At 42.5% G+C, this 17,898-nt stretch overlaps 1 protein-coding gene and 1 long non-coding RNA gene across 3 annotated transcripts in view; one reads left to right on the top strand and one right to left on the bottom strand.

Annotated features, from left to right (window-relative positions):
- The window catches only part of LOC129638985 (uncharacterized), a 16,197-nt gene extending 10,927 nt beyond the window's left edge, over positions 1 to 5,270 (top strand). The window contains exon 3 of the long non-coding RNA XR_008708124.1: positions 3,333 to 5,270. This is a non-coding gene — a long non-coding RNA (uncharacterized LOC129638985). The remainder of the gene's footprint in view (positions 1 to 3,332) is intronic.
- LOC129638984 (ARL14 effector protein-like) lies at positions 3,338 to 17,898 on the bottom strand. Of its 2 annotated transcripts, XM_055563768.1 has the most exons (3): positions 17,766 to 17,898; positions 9,255 to 9,323; positions 3,338 to 3,874 (listed from the first exon to the last, which is right to left on the bottom strand). In XM_055563768.1, the coding sequence occupies exon 3, from the start codon at positions 3,862 to 3,864 to the stop codon at positions 3,409 to 3,411; it is 456 nt and encodes a 151-aa protein (XP_055419743.1). In that variant the 5' UTR covers positions 3,865 to 3,874; positions 9,255 to 9,323; positions 17,766 to 17,898; the 3' UTR covers positions 3,338 to 3,408. The 2 variants fall into 2 exon arrangements, with proteins under 2 accessions (XP_055419743.1, XP_055419744.1); XM_055563769.1 differs by lacking the exon at positions 17,766 to 17,898 and having other exon boundaries at positions 9,255 to 9,413.

The following is a 17,898-nucleotide window of genomic DNA, read 5'->3' as shown; positions in this document are numbered from 1 at the left end:
TTTTGCCAACAAAAAATAAGTTTGTTTATTCCTGTAGCATAAAAAATCTGTGCTTCGCAAAACCAGAAATACAGACCAATGGAACAAGACAGGAGGCAAGAATACACAATGGGGCAAAGACAACCTCTTCAATAAGCGGTGATGGAAAAACTGGACAGCTACATGTAAAAGAATGAAAGTAGAACACTTCTTAACATCATACACAAAGAGAAACTCAAAATGGAATAAAGATCTAAATGGAAGTCCAAGGACTATAAAACTCTTAGAGGAAATCATAGGCAGAACACTCGATATCAGAAATCAAAGCAAGATCCTCTATGACCCACCTCCTAGAGTAATGGAAATAAAAACAAATGTAAACAAGTGGGACCTGATTAAACTTAAAAGCTTTTCCACAGCAAATGAAACTCTAAGAAACGTGAAAAGACAACCCTCAGAACAGGAGAAAATAATAGCAAATCAAACAACTGGCAAAGGATTAATTTCCAAAATATACAAGTAGCTCATTCATACAACTCAATACCAGAAAAACCACCCAATTAAAAAATGGGGAAAAGATTTAAACAGACATTTCTCCAAATAAGACATACAGATGGCTAAGAAAGACATGAAAAGATGCTCAATATCGCTCATTATTAGAGAAACACAAATCCAAACTACAATGAAGTATCACCTACACCGGTCAGAATGGCCCTCATCAAAAAGTGTACAAACAGGAGACGGTGTGGGTAAACACTTGCACTGTTGGTGGGAATGTAAATTGATACAGTCACTACGGAAGACACATGTAACCCAATGTTCACTACAGTACAATTTGCAATAGCTAGGACATGGAAGCAACCTAGATGTCCATCAACAGATGAATGGATAAAGAAGTTGTGGTACATATACACAACGGAATATTACTAAGCCATAAAAATGAACACATCTGAGTCAGTTCCAATGAGGTGGATGAACCTAGGGCCTATTATACAGAGTGAAGTCAGAAAGAGAAAGATAAATATTGTATACTAATGCATATATACAAAATCTAGAAAGATGGTACCAAAGAATTTATTTGCAGGGCAGCAATGGAGAAACAGAGAGAACAGACTCATGGACATGGGGAGAAGGCACGAGAGAGTGAGATGTATGGCGAAAGTAACATGATAACTTACATTGCTGCTGCTAAGTCACTTCAGTCGTGTCCGACTCTGTGTGACCCCAGAGACGGCAGCCCACCAGGCTCCCTCGTCCCTGGGATTCTCCAGGCAAGAACACTGGAGTGGCTTGCCATTTCCTTCTCCAATGCATGAAAGTGAAAAGTGAAAGTGAAGTCGCTCAGTCGTGTCCAACTCTTTGGGACCCCATAGACTGCAGCCTACCAGGCTCCTCCATCCATGGGATTTTCCAGGCAAGAGTACTGGAGTGGGGTGCCATTGCCTTCTCCGGATAACTTACATTACCATATGTAAAACAGATAGCCAAAGGGAATTTGCTGTATATCTCAGGGATCTCAAACAGGGTCTCTGTACCAACCTAGAGGGGTGGGATGGGGAAGGAGATGAGAGGGAGGGTCAAGAGGGAGGGGACATATGTATACTTATGGCTGATTCATACTGAGTTTTGACAGAAAACAACAAATTCTGTAAAGCAATTATTCTTCAATTAAAAAATAAAATTTAAAAATAAATGAATAATTAAAAAAAAAAATCTGTGCTTCAGGATTTGATTAAATTCTTGGAAAGCATTTTCTGCCTCCTGCTGGTTGTGGAAGCCTTTCCCCCACAAAAAGTTGTCAGGATGCTTGAAGAAGTGGTGGGCAGTTGGCAAGAGGTCAGGTGAATATGGCGGATGAGGCAAAACTTTTGCACCAACCTAATATCACTATCAGAATTTCTGATGTAAAGTGATTGGTGTTTGTCAAAGAACAAAACATGGATTTGCTTCAGGGAAGCGGGGAAAGTTTTCTTTTTTTCTCTTGGGTCTAAAACACACACACTTTCTCACACACAAAAAAATCAAAGTAAGGAAAATTAAATGCTTTTTATTAATGAATTTGCCACACAGAGATATTGGGTGAGTTAGTCAGAGGCAAAAGTGGTCTCAGGTGAATATTTTCTAGTGGGTAAACATACATAGCCATTTGGTGGGATGGAGATAGGGGCCTCTGGTCTATTTTTAGCCCATTACGTCTGCAGCCTCAGCCAGTGCATGCACAACTGTGTTCAGTGGAAAGTCTCTTTGTGCCGAATCCAAAGCTTCAGAAGAAGCAATTAAATGTTCATGAGAAGTAAACATGGAAAAGTGGAAAAAGCAATTTTCTCCTTACAGATCATTTGAATAAAACTTGGTATCAAAGATGACTGAAGAGAAACTTTCCAGATGATGCTATGGGTGTAAACATTTTCATAGAGATTTTCCCTAAAAACAGTTTTGCACAATAGCTGCCAAACCTGTCCCAGATGTTTCACATCAGTCTTCTGAGATGGTATCTTCACTGAGGTCAGCAGAAACTCTAGCTGAATTTCCTTAAATCCTGTACCTCCAAGACCAAATGCAACTTAGGCCTTAGGAATTTTGTACCACCTTGGCCAGTTCTGTGTGGCTGGTAACCTTAGCCACCAAAAAAAAAAATGCTTTTAAATCATTTCTATGTAACAATTAGATTAAAATTTGTCCTTTGAAGTCTGCTTCCAGCTGGCATTTTGGATATCACTTAAATTGAATCTCTGCTTTTGTGCTCATATATTGGGCCACGGGGCCATGGGGCCTATTAAAGGTTTTTTTTTTAAAAAAACAAATATAATTTTAATATTGTTAAAACAGTAACACTAAAAAATGAGACTATGAGTATGCAGTGCCAAGTCAATCCAAATAGCAGTTCTGATTTAGAATGGATAATGTGTAGGATCCTAACGATAACTAGCTATTATAAACATATGTTCTATGTCAAGACAAGCTCTCAGCTACAGAATTCTAAAAATCCTAAACTCCATCTCCTAAGGTACCAGCAAGGAGGAAAGGGATTCTTAATCTGAGAGCAGAGTAGCAATGGAGTTGCTGGTTACCAGAGGAGGAATCTGAGTCATCACAGCAGGAAGGTTAGAGAAAGTGAAAGTGAAGTGGCTCAGTTGTGTCCGACTCTTTGCAACCCCATGGACTGTAGCCTATCAGGCTCCTCCGTCCATGGGACTTGCCAGGCAAGAGTGCTGGAGTGCATTGCCATTTCCTTCTCCAGGGGATCTTCCCAACCCAGGAATTGAACCCGGGTCTCCTACATTGCAGGCAGACGCTTTACTGGCTTCAGAGAACACTAACTAAATTATATTTTTAAAACTTTTTTCCCCCAGTCCTAAAATTCACCCAGGAGAAAGAGGCTGGTTTAACTGCAAAGCAGAGAAAATGGATCAGCCCGGAGGGCTGCACCTAGTCGGAGAGGTCGAATGGCATCTTGCTGATGACCTCCCCATTCTCATCGACTATGGTGTCGTAGGCCCAGCGGCGGTTGCGGCGGCAAGTGGGCCCGCACTTGGTGGAGTTACACTTGGGGCACGGGTAGAAGCAACCCATGCAGCCTTCATCAAGGCAGTCACACAGGTCAGCCTTATTGAAGGTGAGCCTGCCCTTTTTGTCATACTTGTTGACTTTGCGTTTTACAGAAACAAACTCATTCTTCTTTGCCATTTGCCCTTTCTTGATCTGCTGCCTTATTTCGGGATTAAAGTTGGCTACCCGAGGCCCAGGATTTTGAAATGACAACCGTTTTAACTGCCGATCCAACCATTTCATTTGCTTCAGTTCCTTCTCACTTGGTTTCTCAGGAGAACTCTGACGTGCAGGTCTCTCTCGCACGGAACTGCTCTTTTCTGCTTGTTCACTCATTTCTGCTCACCTGGGGACACAAACAAAATCAGCAACCATTTGTGGGAGCTCAGTCAACCATGAGGACGCTGGAGCTGGTAAAAGTCATTTCAGAATGGGCCTATTAAGTTTTTATTTCAAACCTGGCTTAAGTGGATAGGACCAAGTTTATCAACAACAACAAATCTTTGGACCAAAGTGCTTTTATCAGAGAGTATTTCCTCCTTTATTTAACCATCTCTTTTTTCTATCAAATGTTTAAATAACCATTCATGTTTGTCTAGACTAGTACTTCTCAAACATTAATGTGCATATGAATCATTTCATGATTATGATTAACTAGATTATGATTCAGTTAGGACTGGGGTGGGGCCAGAGAGTCTACCTTTCTAATGTATGCCCAGATTCTACTGATATTGCTAATTCCAAACCTGCTTTGAGTCTCAAGGGCCTAGAGCTGAACCAATAGTGATCAGGGGCAAAAATTGCTTGATCAGGGGCAAAAATAGCCTTGCTTTAATAGAAACCCAGTTATTGTTCTTTGGTGAGTGGCCCTAGGATAGAAAAACAACAGGTTTTTATGTAAGGAATCTCTTTCTCTCCACAATGCCCTACCACCACCCCCACACAAGGCAAACTCTTGACATTTCCTCCAGCTAAACAGGTTTGAACAAAGAAAATACTGTTTGAACCACTTCAGATCAATAAACATATTCCTTGTTTCTAATGACTGTAGTAAGTCATGGAAATTGGATGGGCATTTTTAGCGATTGCCTTTTCTCTTTAAAACATCAACACATTAGCTCTGCTTTATTTATTTCGCTTGAAGTGACCTCCAATTCTCCTCAGGAAACACTCTACAAGCTACTTTAAGGTAATTCATCATATTGAATTAGTGATTGGTTTTTAAAAGGCTTTCTAAAGTCAGTACATTCTCAAGGTCTTTCAGTGTCATTTCTCCTCTCTCCATGTCTCACTGTCTCCCTGTGTATGTCTCTTCCCTCACCACTGCCCCCATCCCTCTGTTTCTCTCCTAATTGGCCCATGTCCTACAGACTCCACAAAGCTTCCCAAACTACTGATAATTGAAAGTAGAGAAGCAGAGGACGCCCATTTCTTTAAGGATGTTCTGCCTAGCTTCAAGAAGCAAACTGGCCAAAAGGAAGAGAGAGGATGGGGCATCAGCTGTGAGAGGATCACCATACTAGAGAAAAATTCCCTTTGCTTCTCACTGGAGAGTTTCAGGCAATTCCAGAGGACTGGCCACACTCTGTTTGATCCATACTACTAATTTCACACAACAGGTTCCTTTTAGGTCTTCCTCGTCACTTGAATGATGTAGTGTCTACAGAGAGGGAAAAGCAAATGATTCCCCTGAATCTGTCTCTTTAATTGGATTTATTTGCCAGGATCTTGTTGAGTAAATACCCAGGACAGAAATAATACAGTTTCATAATTTCTATCTGCTGCTACTGCTAAGTCGCTTCAGTCTCTGTGCAACCCCATAGACGGCAGCCCACCAGGCTCCCCCGTCCCTGGGATTCTCCAGGCAAGAACACTGGAGTGGGTTGCCATTTCCTTCTCCAACGCGTGAAAGTGAAGTCACTCAGTCGTGTCCGACTCCTAGTGACCCCATGGACTGCAGCCCACCAGGCTCCTCCATCCATTGGATTTTTCAGGCAAGAGTACTGGAGGGGGTTGCCATTGCGTAATTTCTATCTAAGTTACTCCAATGTCTTGGCAGGTCTGGAACATTTAGTTGTTTTGTTACTCTTATTCTTTGAGTTGTAATTTCATAGTTGACTACTTACCTTACTTTTTTGGGGGGGAAAAAGGGTAGCAGCTACCTTTCTGATACATTACCCTAGGCAGAGGAGCCTCAGGCATCACACTGCCAGGGATCAGATACTAGCACTGTCTTCACCACTAACTATCTGACTTTAACTTCAGATGACTTCAGTTGCTTAACCTCAGTTTCCTCATCTAAAAATGGGGATACTAATAGTAGCTTCTCAATTGGTATGCCCTAAATTAGGTGCAGTGAGAACTTCAAAGATGATATAAGACCAGGTTTCTGCCTGCAAAGCTTTGGCAATCTCCACTGGAGAGATCAAGTGTCTGCAGCTCACTGCAAGGACAGGGAAAGGTGCTCCAGTTCAGATTCAGAGAACCCTATGGAGGGTGGGGGTGGGGGTGGGGTTCGTAATAATCAAATATCAATAGAGGCATTCCTATTTAGAACTAAGCTTTATATCTTTTTTCTGCACCCCCCCCAGTTTAGTGAGGTCCTCAGTCACTCATTTGTGTCCATCTGTTTGCAACCCCATGGACTATAGCCCTCCAGGCTCCTGTGTCCATTTTCCAGGCAAGAATATTGGAGTGGGTTGCCATTCCCTTCTCCAGAACTAAGCTTTACATCTTAAAAAATTCCAGTTCATCCCCATAATGGTAAAAAAAAAGTGAGTGTGTGTGTGTGTGTTTATGTGCAAATTTGCCACCATAATTCAGTCTAAAGCCACTATTTTTTTTCATTCATTCAACAAATATTGATCTGGAGTCTATCATATATGCTAGGAATTGTGCCCTATTTATTGCAGTCACAATTGCACACGCAAATCCAGAGTCCTTCAAGCAGTGGCCTTTACAAAAATGAATCCTACTAGTCCTGTCCGACTCTGTGCAACCCCATAGACGGCAGCCCGCCAGGCTTTGCCATCCCTGGGATTCTCCAGGCAAAAACACTGGAGTGGGTTGCCATTTCCTTCTCCAATGCAAGAAAGTGAAAAGTGAAAGTGAAGTCGCTCAGTCGTGTCCAACCCTTCGAGACACCATGGACTGCAGCCTACCAGGCTCCTCCATCCATGGGATTCTCCAGGTAAGAGTAGTGGAGTCGGGTGCCATTGCCTCCTCTGAACATGATACTAACAGGATATAAATCAAGTACAGTCCAAAACCAAGTTACTGAAGGACACAAAAGAAAATGTGAAAAAACAATGGCAAGAGCTTGATGGCCTGGTGAAAAGAACATTTTGTGATTATTTTAAGCACTTTACTCATTCATATCACATGACAAATTCCATATTTATGTGTGTAATGATTTTTATTATTTAATTTTACTAAACAAAAGGATGATCTGAGACATTTTCTACCAAGATATTTGTATGATTCACCATCTATTCTGCTTTTTCATTCCTATGCCCCAAAATTATCCTCAGTATGAATAGGTTGAAACCACTTATGCCTTTCGGCATACATACCTGGTCTTCTTACATGGAATGGTTGCCCTGATTTTGATACGACTCTCTCTCATACTTCAATAAACCCTTTCCTTACATATTCTCTCGTAACAAAGACCTGCTCTAAGTTGCTTACAATGTAACCACTGCCATCATTTACTTTACCTTTGCAATTATTTCTATCATCATGATATGATATATGACAATGTGTTTGTGTATAGGGAGGAAGCAAAGCTTCTCTCACATGTGCAACTAGAAATAGTGACTTACAAATATCATGCATCTGAAACACAAAGAATAGAGATGAACTTCATGTATTTGAGATCCTCCTTCAGAGACCTATCTCCTCTTCTACTCAGTTAATCAAATGCAGATAACTTCATGGACCCAGATACCTAGAGCAATACAGAGGTGGGGGTAAAGAAGTGAGGACATCAGAGCAGCTGAGAGTTTCTAGGAAGTCTTGAGTATGCAAATTCAGATTTCACCTTGGCCTGGAAATATGCCAAGCACATTGGTAGAAGTCTGAAGATGTGACATGCCTGAGGATTGTGGGGAGAGATATGGTGTATATTCTCATAAGATCACACGTGTCAGATACATTAAAAAAATATAGAAACAAAAATGAATAAATTGGAGTAAAAATCTTTCACTCTTCAATTTAGCAAAATATCTGTGTAGGCCAATTTTAAGGCACAGTATTTGGTTTATAAACAGGCATCAAGACTCTGGTGGAGAAACTCAAAGTTTAGTTATGAATAGCTGTGAACCAAACACAAAACTGATTCTCAATAAAAGAAAATAGAATCAGGTTACAATGAGACCTTTTACTACAGGACCACTATAATAGCTCAATTTGCTGGATACTGCAAGTAAAATCACCAGGCAGCTGAACAGATGTGGCCATTTTATGTTCAGCTGTAGCACACTCAAGACTTCTCTGGTAACTCAGACGGTAAAGCGTCTGCCTACAATGCGGGAGACCCGGGTTCAATCCCTGGGTCGGGAAGATCTCCTGGAGAAGAGAATGGCAACCCACTCCAGTATTCTTGCCTCCCCCGCCCCCCACCCAAAAAAGGGGCTCAAAGAAACATTGGGCTTCCCTGGTGGCTCAGAGGTTAAAGCATCTGCCTGCAATGCGGGAGACCCAGGTTCGATCCCTGGGTCGGGAAGATCCCCTGGAGAAGGAAATGGCAACCCACTGCAGTATTCTTGCCTGGAGAATCCCATGGACAGAGGAGCCTGGTGGGCTACAGTCCACGGGTTTGCAAAGAGTCGGATACAACTCAGCAACTTCACTTTCTATACCACACTCAACTTTTGACATGAGATATGTTTGTGAACCAGAATTGTTAGCTTAAACCCCAGGGCCTCTTAAACCGTTGACCTCTCTCAAAAATGTTGGGAGGATATGTTGAGGCAAACAGTTTAGGGAGATTCAAAATAGAAATAAATGCTCGGTGAATGCATTTGAATCTGACATTCCAATCCTGTTGGTCAGGAAAGATCTTGGTATTTTCACAGGGAAATATTTTTTCTGTTGAAATCACTTTGAAGGTAACATTATTTTCTTCTTGTCACTCAACTATTTATTTACTTGTCATAAAATAAAGTGAAAAAACTCTGAGCCCAACCACATAAAAGTCTTATCTTTCTTACCATAGTTCTGTTAGTCCTTAAATGTCATGGTGCTGAAAATATCCTTTTTGTGTTTCTTTTCTGGATTGTTCTCCCTCTGAGCAATGGTTACCAGAATCTTTTAGAATGACATGTATTTGCTAATTGAATTAAAGGTGAGATAACGGAAGACTTTTTTTTCCCCAACTATCTGGGTGATATTCTTAATCTGGAAAACAGATGTTTCAACATCTTTCTGCATCTTTGTGTTCATGATTACAGTAAGCTTTCAGAATATTCCAAATGATTCCAATTCACTTTCCACATAGTTGGAAGCAGGAATCCGTTAAGATGAACCCCTTTACACTTACATGTAATAATAGGAGGTGAAAGAAGGTAGAAAAGGGAGGGAGGAGTCCATTAGACTTGTTCTTGGTTGATGTTTTTCATACTTCTCTCAGCTCTCAAAACTCTCTTTTTGTTTAATTCACTTATTGAAGCAGTTGATGCTTTTTATTATCCCACGCACACAGATTAAAAATATTAAAATATACTTACTAAGTGGAAGATGAAAGATAATCCTTATTTAGGTGGTTACACTACTTTCACCGAAGACAGTCCTTTTACCTAAAACACCATCAAAAGGCAGTTTATCATCTATTCATTAGGGGGAAAATGTGTTAAATGTAACACACGAATAAAATCTCCTGTCCTTCCCAATAATTGTGTCTCTTAATTTGCATCTTTCATCTAAAAATGTTTATACAAGTTTTGTAGGCCATTGGTATTTGAGAAAATGGGAGGAAAATGGTAATTACTGAAATAGTATTAATGAAAAATAGTTTCAAATGTTCAAATTATGTTAAAAAAAAAAAAGCGAAGGGGGGCAAAAGAAATCTTATTACAGTAGTACCCTGGCTGAAAGTTTCAACAAATTTAGTCTTTTAAAAATCCTTCAGTAATAGTAATAATGAAAGAGATCCTTTTCATTTAACAGTGAGAATGATTAATTTGGCATTAGAAAAATATCACATTTTCCATAACTGATACTGGGAATCAAAGATGTATGGGAACTTTGTCTATATTTGAGGTTATACAAAAGCCTTGGTGTATACAGAAGTGGAAATTCTTAGGTCCTGCACCCAGAAATTCCAATTCAATAAGTCTGGGGGGTTGCCTGTGACTCTGCCTTTTTAACAAACAGCCCTGTGATTCTGATGTTGGTTGTCCAGGGACCACACCCGGAGAAGGGTGGTTGTGTAACCCTTCTGAGATTGTAAAAGAGCCCAGCTCTGCCTGCCATCGTCTACTCACACAGTCGTTGCTAAATATCCTTCAACAAAGATCTTTAGGGAGATGACTTTCATACAGTTTGATCTCTTGAGATATATTCTGAGTGATCTTCAGTTATGACAGTTAAACACCTTTGACTACACTCCTCCTGAAATTAGTGAATATATGAGGGAGTATCTGGTAACTGTCTACAACCATACTACGTATTTAGCCAGAACCCTCTGGTTAAATAGAGGTGGCGCTGCCTATTCACCTAGATTTGAAATACAAATGAAATATTAGAATTGAAATGAAGGACTCTTAGCCTACCACCATTATATACTGAGGTGTTCCCTGGTGGCTCAGAGGTTAAAGTGTCTGCCTGCAATGCAGGAGACCCGGGTTGGATCCCTGGGCCAGGAAGATCCCCTGGAGAAGGAAATCAAAACCCACGCCAGTACTCTTGCCTGGAGAATCTCATGGACAGAGGAGCCTGGTAGGATACAGTTCACGGGGTCGCAAAGAGTCGGGACGCGACTGAGCCACTTCCCTTTATTATATACTGGAGAAGAGATGTCATTTGGAGCAAATCATAAGAGACAGCGCCCATACATTAAAAAGTTGTTGAAAGGGTAAAGAGAAGGGGTTGAATTTAGACAAAGATCTGGTTATTTTGACACCTGGTATATAGTATAGTCTGTTTTGCTGAATTTCACCAGCTCTTGCTTCTGTTTGTCTTCCTAAATAAAATTAGATGTGTTCCTGCAAGCAGAATGTAAGAAGGCTTCTGGTGAATTCTAGACTGTCTCTGAGTAGTGTGTCCCTCATCACAAATACCTGGAGTGGGGGAGGATCCAGAAAGTTGCCACGCCCACAGAACTGCTTTTCTGTGCCTGCAACGAGTGCTGGACCAGTTCTACAAAGGAGGCCAGCCAAGCACTTACAAATGAGGCACAAGGTCGAGTTCCTAAGGGATCCAACTATTTATTTCTTCCCTCCTTACCCACCCTTCTTGTCTCCTCTGTTGACACTCTGCAGAAGGGAAGTGTGGAAGAATGTATTATTTGTTCATAATTTTTCCTTCTATTCTCTGACACATATGAACAGACCTCAGTCTGATTCATAGCCTTAAGCAGAGCTGCCATAAGTGACCCACAGACACGTGAGTAAGAACATCAGTGGTATCTTAGTCAACCACTAAGATTTAGGGGTGGGGTGTTTGCTATGCAACAGGATCATAGCCTTAGCCAAATAACACATGAGGGTAACTGCCATTTACTTGGGACTCACTCCTTGCCAAGCACCACTAACATTAGCTCCTTTACTCTACAAAATTTCCTTCTGAGATCTGCTATTGCTTCCATCTTTCATGAAACATCTGCTCAGAGAAGGCAAGGACTCATAGCTAACAAGTGGCTGAGCCAGAAACTCAAATTCACGTGTACCCACGTTCAAATATTGCATTGGCCAAAAAGTTCATTTGGGTTGCTTGTGATAGTTCATGGAAAAACCAGAGTGAACTTTTTGGCCAACCCAATACAATGATTGTTCCATGGCTTTTTCCTATTTTTCCTGCAGTTGAAACCACAGGTGATAGCAACAACCACCACATAAAGCACAATTTCACTCTTTTATGAAGGGCACTTTCCTGGGTCTTTTTTCAATCCAATTCCTGATTGGGATACTTAAGTTCTGTTTAGTTCTGCTCTAGATTGAATCATAGCCCATGAGATTGGAAATGGTAAGTCTTCAGTTCAGAAAGTATTGTGCTTTAGAAACCACAGGAAGGCTTAACATAGATTGGAATATTCTGAGGTGATAGGTAGGAGAGAAAATGTACCAGATAAAAACCAGTTGAGCCAGTGTTTTGAGCTTTTCTTGACTAAACCAGACAGGCTCCACAGAAACTACTCAGGATCCTCGCTGTGACCCCACTGCAAGAGACAAGCATTCAGACAGCAGCGCCAGGATTGTTGCAGTGGCACTCAGAAGGAAATATTTCCCATCTCTGGCTGCCCATTGGAATCACTTGGAGACCTTGAGAAAAAAAAAAATCTGGGCCCTGATGACAAAGAAACTCAATCGACATTTCTGGGTTAGAAGCTGAGCATTTGTTTTTTTTTTTGGGTGGGGGAAATTTGAGTTTTTTTAAAGTTCCCCAGGTAATTTTATTTTCTTTGACCACACTGAGTAGTGTGTGGGATACTAGTTCCCAGATGAGGGAACAAACACTGGTCACTCCCCTACACCTGTCTGCAGTGGAAGCGTAGAGTCCCAACCATTGGAGCACCAGGGAATTCCCCCCATGTGACTCTAATAGGCAACCAGAGTTGGGACCCACCTAAGCTACACTGGTGGAGCAGGCAATGGCAACCCAGTCCAGTACTCTTGCCTGGAAAATCCCATGGACAGAGGAGCCTGGTAGGCTGCAGTCCATGGGGTCGCAAAGGGTCGGACACGACTGAGCCACTTCACTTTCACTTTTCACTTTCATGCATTGGAGAAGGAAATGGCAAGCCACTCCAGTGTTCTTGCCTGGAGAATCCCAGGGATGGTGGAGCCTGGTGTGCTGCTGTCTATGGGGTCTCACAGGGTCGGACACGACTGAAGTGACTTAGTAGCAGCAAGCTTCACTGGTGGCTCAGAGGGTAAAAATTCTGCCTGTGATGCTAGAGACCTGGGTTGAATCCCTAGGCTGAAAAGATCCCCTGGAGGAGAGTGTGGTAACCCACTCCAGTATTCTTGCCGGGAGAATCCCATGGACAGAGGAGACTGGTGGGCTACAGTCCACGGGGTGGCAAAGAGACAAGATGGAGTGACTCAACAACAACAACAAAAGCTAGAAGATGGACACAAAAAATGTATTTGCTGATTTGCTGATATTTAACATTAAAAGCCAATTCTAGCCAATGACTCACTCATGGAGACTGCAGTGTCAGCTCTGCATGTCTTTGGACTTCTTACCTACTCTCCCGTGATCATGCTTTACCATTTCTCTTTCCTCCATGGAATATTTACTGAATCTATAGTTATTTACTGAAATCCACATCTATGTTAATTCCTAAAGTGGTGTTTGCCAAGGGCTAGACTGTAAAACTGCAGCCATGAAATTAAAAGACGCTTACTCCTTGGAAGGAAAGTTATGACCAATCTAGATAGCATATTAAAAAGCAGAGACATTACTTTGCCAACAAAGGTTCCTCTAGTCAAGGCTATGGTTTTTCCTATGGTCATGTATGGATGTGAGAGTTGGACTGTGAAGAAGGCTGAGTGCCGAAGAATTGATGCTTTTGAACTGTGGTGTTGGAGAAGACCCTTGAGAGTCCCTTGGACTACAAGGAGATCCAACCAGTCCATTCTGAAGGAGATCAGCCCTGGGATTTCTTTGGAAGGAATGATGCTAAATCTGAAACTCCAGTACTTTGGCCACCTCATGCGAAGAGTTGACTCATTGGAAAAGACTCTGATGCTTGGAGGGATTGGGGGCAAGAGGAGAAGGGGACGAGAGAGGATGAGATGGCTGGATGGCATCACTGACTCGATGGACGTGAGTCTCGGTGAACTCTGGGAGTTGGTGATGGACAGGGAGGCCTGGCGTGCTGCGATTCATGGGGTCACAAAGAATCGGACACGACTGAGCGACTGATCTGATCCGATCTGATCTGAGATTGTAAAAGTTTATAGAGTTTGTAAAGAATTCACTAAACTCTCATATGCTAACTTAAAGAAGGAGAGATGTCAGTGGCTTCATTGGCCAAATAAATAAAGCCCAGACTGTCATTTATAGTGATTATATACATAGTTCATACTCTCCTATGAATATTTTGGAGCACTGACATTCTAGTTTAATTTGCACATACAAGTTCCCAAGGATTAGCTGTGACTGGCATAGCCCGAGATTCAGACATGCATGCTATCTTGCTCCTGCATACAGAGACCCCTTGTGGCACTTATCTAACTGCCTCCCAGGATATGTGGGAAACTTTCTATTTCTTTTACAGTAAGATACACGACTCTCTTACTGCACTGGTGGCAACTGATTTTTTTGGATGCATTTAAATGAAAATAATATCTAAGGTTTATGGAGTATTGTCTATATGCCAGTCACTAATCTTAGTGTTCTACACGCATTAACTCATTTAATCCTTAACTCTATGAGGTAGATGATCTAGTTATTGTCCTCATTTTACAGAAGAAAAAAACTGAGGCACAGAAAACTTAAGTAAGGTGTCAAAGGTCACACACCTATTAAAGGATGAAGCAGGAATTTGAACCCAGAAAGTCTAGTTCCAGAATCTGGATTTTGAGCCATTAGAAATACCACATCCCTTAGTAGGTAGGGGACTGAACTGAGTACATTTTAGGAGAGGCTGTAGAGCAACCAGTAGTCTCCTCAATGCTAGTGGAAGTGCAAACTGGTACAAGCACAAAGAAACTGTTTGCTAACAGTTGATACCTACTAAAGCTGAACACCTGCTTACCCTAAGACCCAGTAATCCCTGGGCACATATCCCAAAGCAGTGCATACGTGTGTTGATGAAAGGACATGAATTTGGGTGTTTGCAACAGCACTGAACTGGAAACTACCCAAAGGTCCATCAACAGGAAGCGGATAAACACATTCTAGTGTATTTATACCTCTGTGCAGCAATGAGAAGAAACAATGTATCACTACACAGAGTAATAAGGAAGGCTCTCACAAACAGGTCCATCAACAGGAAAGCGGATAAACACATTCTAGTGTATTTATACCGCTGTGCAGCAATGAGAAGAAACAATGTATCACTACACAGAGTAATAAGGAAGGCTCTCACAAACAGAATGCGGACTGAGAGAAGTCAGGAAAAAAGAGCACAGGCTATATGTTTCTATTTATATAAAGTACAGAGGCAGGTAAAAGGAATCTCTGCTATTAGGGGTCAGGCTATTGGTTACCCCAAGGGGGAGAAGCTGTGTCTGGAATGAGTATTTGGGGGAGGGGGCTTCTGGGGTTGTGGGTAAAGATTTATTTACTTATTTGCGCTATGTGGCTTGTGGGATCTAGTTCCCAGACCAGGGATTGAAACCGTGCCCCCTGCAGTAGAGACATGGAGTCCTAACCACTGGACTGCTAGGGAAATCCCAAGTCCTCTTTATTGATCTGGTTATTGGCCACAGCATGTTTAAAGTTCTGAAAGTTCAGTGAGCTTTACATTTAGGTTACATGCACTCTTCTGTATGTACACTATCAATAAAAAATTTGTAAGGGTACTACCTGTGATCAAATATTACCTAGGAGATTTCATTAAATATTTTCAAATAAACAATGCATATTTAAAGAAAGTAGTCATTCCAGGCAATCAAAGAGTAAGTTTCTGCTATCTCTAGTTCTTCCCCCACTTTCCTGCTTTTCATCACAAATGCCAACCTGATGATTTACTAATAATAAGAGGAAATGACCAACTGGGTCAGGTATCGGGAACGGGTTCTGTGTGCTTGCCTCCAGACAGGAGTTCAAAGGCAGGGTAACTAATGAGAGCTGTACGAAGGTATGGTTGGTAAGGGGGCTTCCCTGGTGGCTCAGACGGTAAAGCATCTGCCTGCAGTGCGGGAGATCCGGGTTTGATTCCTGGGCCAGGAAGATCCCCTGGAGAAGGAAATGGCAATCCACTCCAGCACTCTTGCTTGGAAAATCCCATGGACGGAGGAGCCTGATAGGCTACAGTCCATGGGTCACAAAGAATCGGACACGACTGAGCGACTTCAGTTGGTAGGAGGTATCAAACAAAGGGTCCCTGGCTCACTCCCTTTGCATCTCCTGGAGCGCTCCTGAGGGTGTGGAAATAGCTTTCTTTTGTAGAAATCTGCAAGAATGAGGAAACTGAGGTCTCCGCTAAGAAGTGACTGACTCCACATGACACTCTGCCTAACGGCAATCCCCTCTGAGGAGAGAGTCACTGGGAGCAGGTGGACCAGCTCACAGTAGGAATTCTCACTACTCCTGCTCACCTGTGTAAGCAACTCATCAGCCACCCCTTTATATTTGAGGGGTAGAGCCCAATCCACCATGGCCTGTTTATCCCACTTCTGCCTTGGAGAGAAAGACTTCATTAACTGTCACAAAGGCAATGCTTTACCAGTCAAAGCACTACCTTCTGTTTGCCTAAAAAATATGCCTACAAAAACCTTTTATCACTATAGATGCTGTCAGCCAAGTTCTTTCTGGTAAATTCTACAGCGAAGGACTTTTGATTCTAGCTCAAAAATTATCATCAAAACAGCCACAAAATTCACCTCTATTATCAGGCAAGACATGAACCTGGCCATCTTACCAGGTTTTCTTTTTCTTCCTCTGTGCACTGCACAGAATTATGGATAATTAAATATAACATAACTTTGGCAAATACTTTTCTTAGAATTCTGCTGATTATTCTCAGGGAGAAAGTCGTATGTAAAGAAACTAGGTTGACTTAATTACTAAGTTTATTCATCAATCATTTAGTGAATTTGCTCTAGGTCTTATTTCCAGTTGCATTTTAAATTTCAATCTATTTTCAGGATCAGATTTATTCCCCCCTCCCTCTCCTCATCACCTCTCCCACCACAGAAGCCATGCTGGGATTACCCTTAGTCCCACTAAGCCCTTGTGGGAAAGAAAGACTTCCGGTGAGAAGCGATAAGGGAGGGTGGGAGGGGGAGAGGTGTTGGACTCTTTGGGACCCCATGGACTGTAGCCAGCCATGCTCCTCTGCTTATGGCATTTCCCAGGCAAGAATACTGGAGTGGGTTACCATTTCCTTCTCTAGGAGACCTTTCCAAGCCAGGGATTGAACCTGTGTCTCTTGCATCTCCTGCATTGGCAGGCAGGTTCTTTACCACTGAGCTACAAGGGAAGCCCGTCCTGGCCTTACCTGAGTTGATTTAAGGTCCCTTTCATCTGAGAGGCAAAAGAGGAAAGATCTCTGGATAGAGGGGTGACGGAAGACAAATTCTTAACCTGGTGTCTGCCCTGGGCCTCATCTGATGAGAGTTCTGTGGCTTCCTAGAGGGAGGGGTCAGTGCCTAATGGCGGAAGGTGCTCTGTTCATCAGAGGTTCTGACATGTTGGGCCCAAGAAAGGGTTATGTGATTATTGTGCAGAGGAGATACAACATGAAAAGAAAATTTCTCAAGATAAAGTAAAAAAGGGCGAGAAGGGTTATGCTCCCCAGACCTACTCTTCCTGAGACCATCACATAACACTGGGGCTTCTGCTGCTGCTGCTAAGTCGCTTCAGTCGTGTCCGACTCTGTGCGGCCCCAGAGATGGCAGCCCAACAGGCACCCCTGTCCCTGGGATTCTCCAGGGAAGAACACTGGAGTGGGTTGCCATTTCCTTCTCCAATGCATGCAAGTGAAAAGTGAAAGAGAAGTCGCTCAGTCATGTCCGACTCTTAGTGACCCCTTGGAGTGCAGCCTACCAGGCTCCTCCTACTGGGGCTATAGGACCTTAAAGAGAGTGCTGGGGAATGGCAAGTCATAGAAGAGAAATAGGTGCCTACCTGGCAACCACGAAGTAGCAATAGGTACGTGACAACAAACACAGCTCAGAAGAACATGGGCAAGCGTTTTCCTAACTCCCTGTAAGATACTTGCCCTGTGAAGTCCCATGGGCATCGAGCAATTTCTAGTGGCAGTAGGAAGATCGAGCCACTCAAAATGGCTGTGTTCTTGCCCTCTGTCTCTCCTCTGTCTGCCTAGTGCCTACTTCACCTACACCCTACCAGCAGGACTAAGCTTCCCACCTCCTTGCCCCACGGCCCAGCTAACTAGAGCTTACCAAACGGCTGATGAGGAATCGGCACCTCAACTGGTTTCCGCGATCAGCTGTTTCTGCGCAACGGTAGACTTGGTGCCCAGGAGTATGGGTTCTTATGTGCGCATGCGTGCGCGGTGAGTGCGCGCTTGTGTGC

The sequence above is a fragment of the Bubalus kerabau genome, chromosome X (genome assembly GCF_029407905.1).
Source record: "Bubalus kerabau isolate K-KA32 ecotype Philippines breed swamp buffalo chromosome X, PCC_UOA_SB_1v2, whole genome shotgun sequence".
Taxonomy (NCBI): domain Eukaryota; kingdom Metazoa; phylum Chordata; class Mammalia; order Artiodactyla; family Bovidae; genus Bubalus; species Bubalus kerabau.
The sequence above is the reverse complement of the archived record's forward strand: the minus strand, read 5'-3'. Positions and strand labels throughout refer to the sequence as shown.

Excerpts from the sequence above, each read along its gene's own strand:
- LOC129638984 (XM_055563768.1), bottom strand. The coding sequence starts at position 3,864 with ATGAGTGAACAAGCAGAAAAGAGCAGTTCCGTGCGAGAGAGACCTGCA.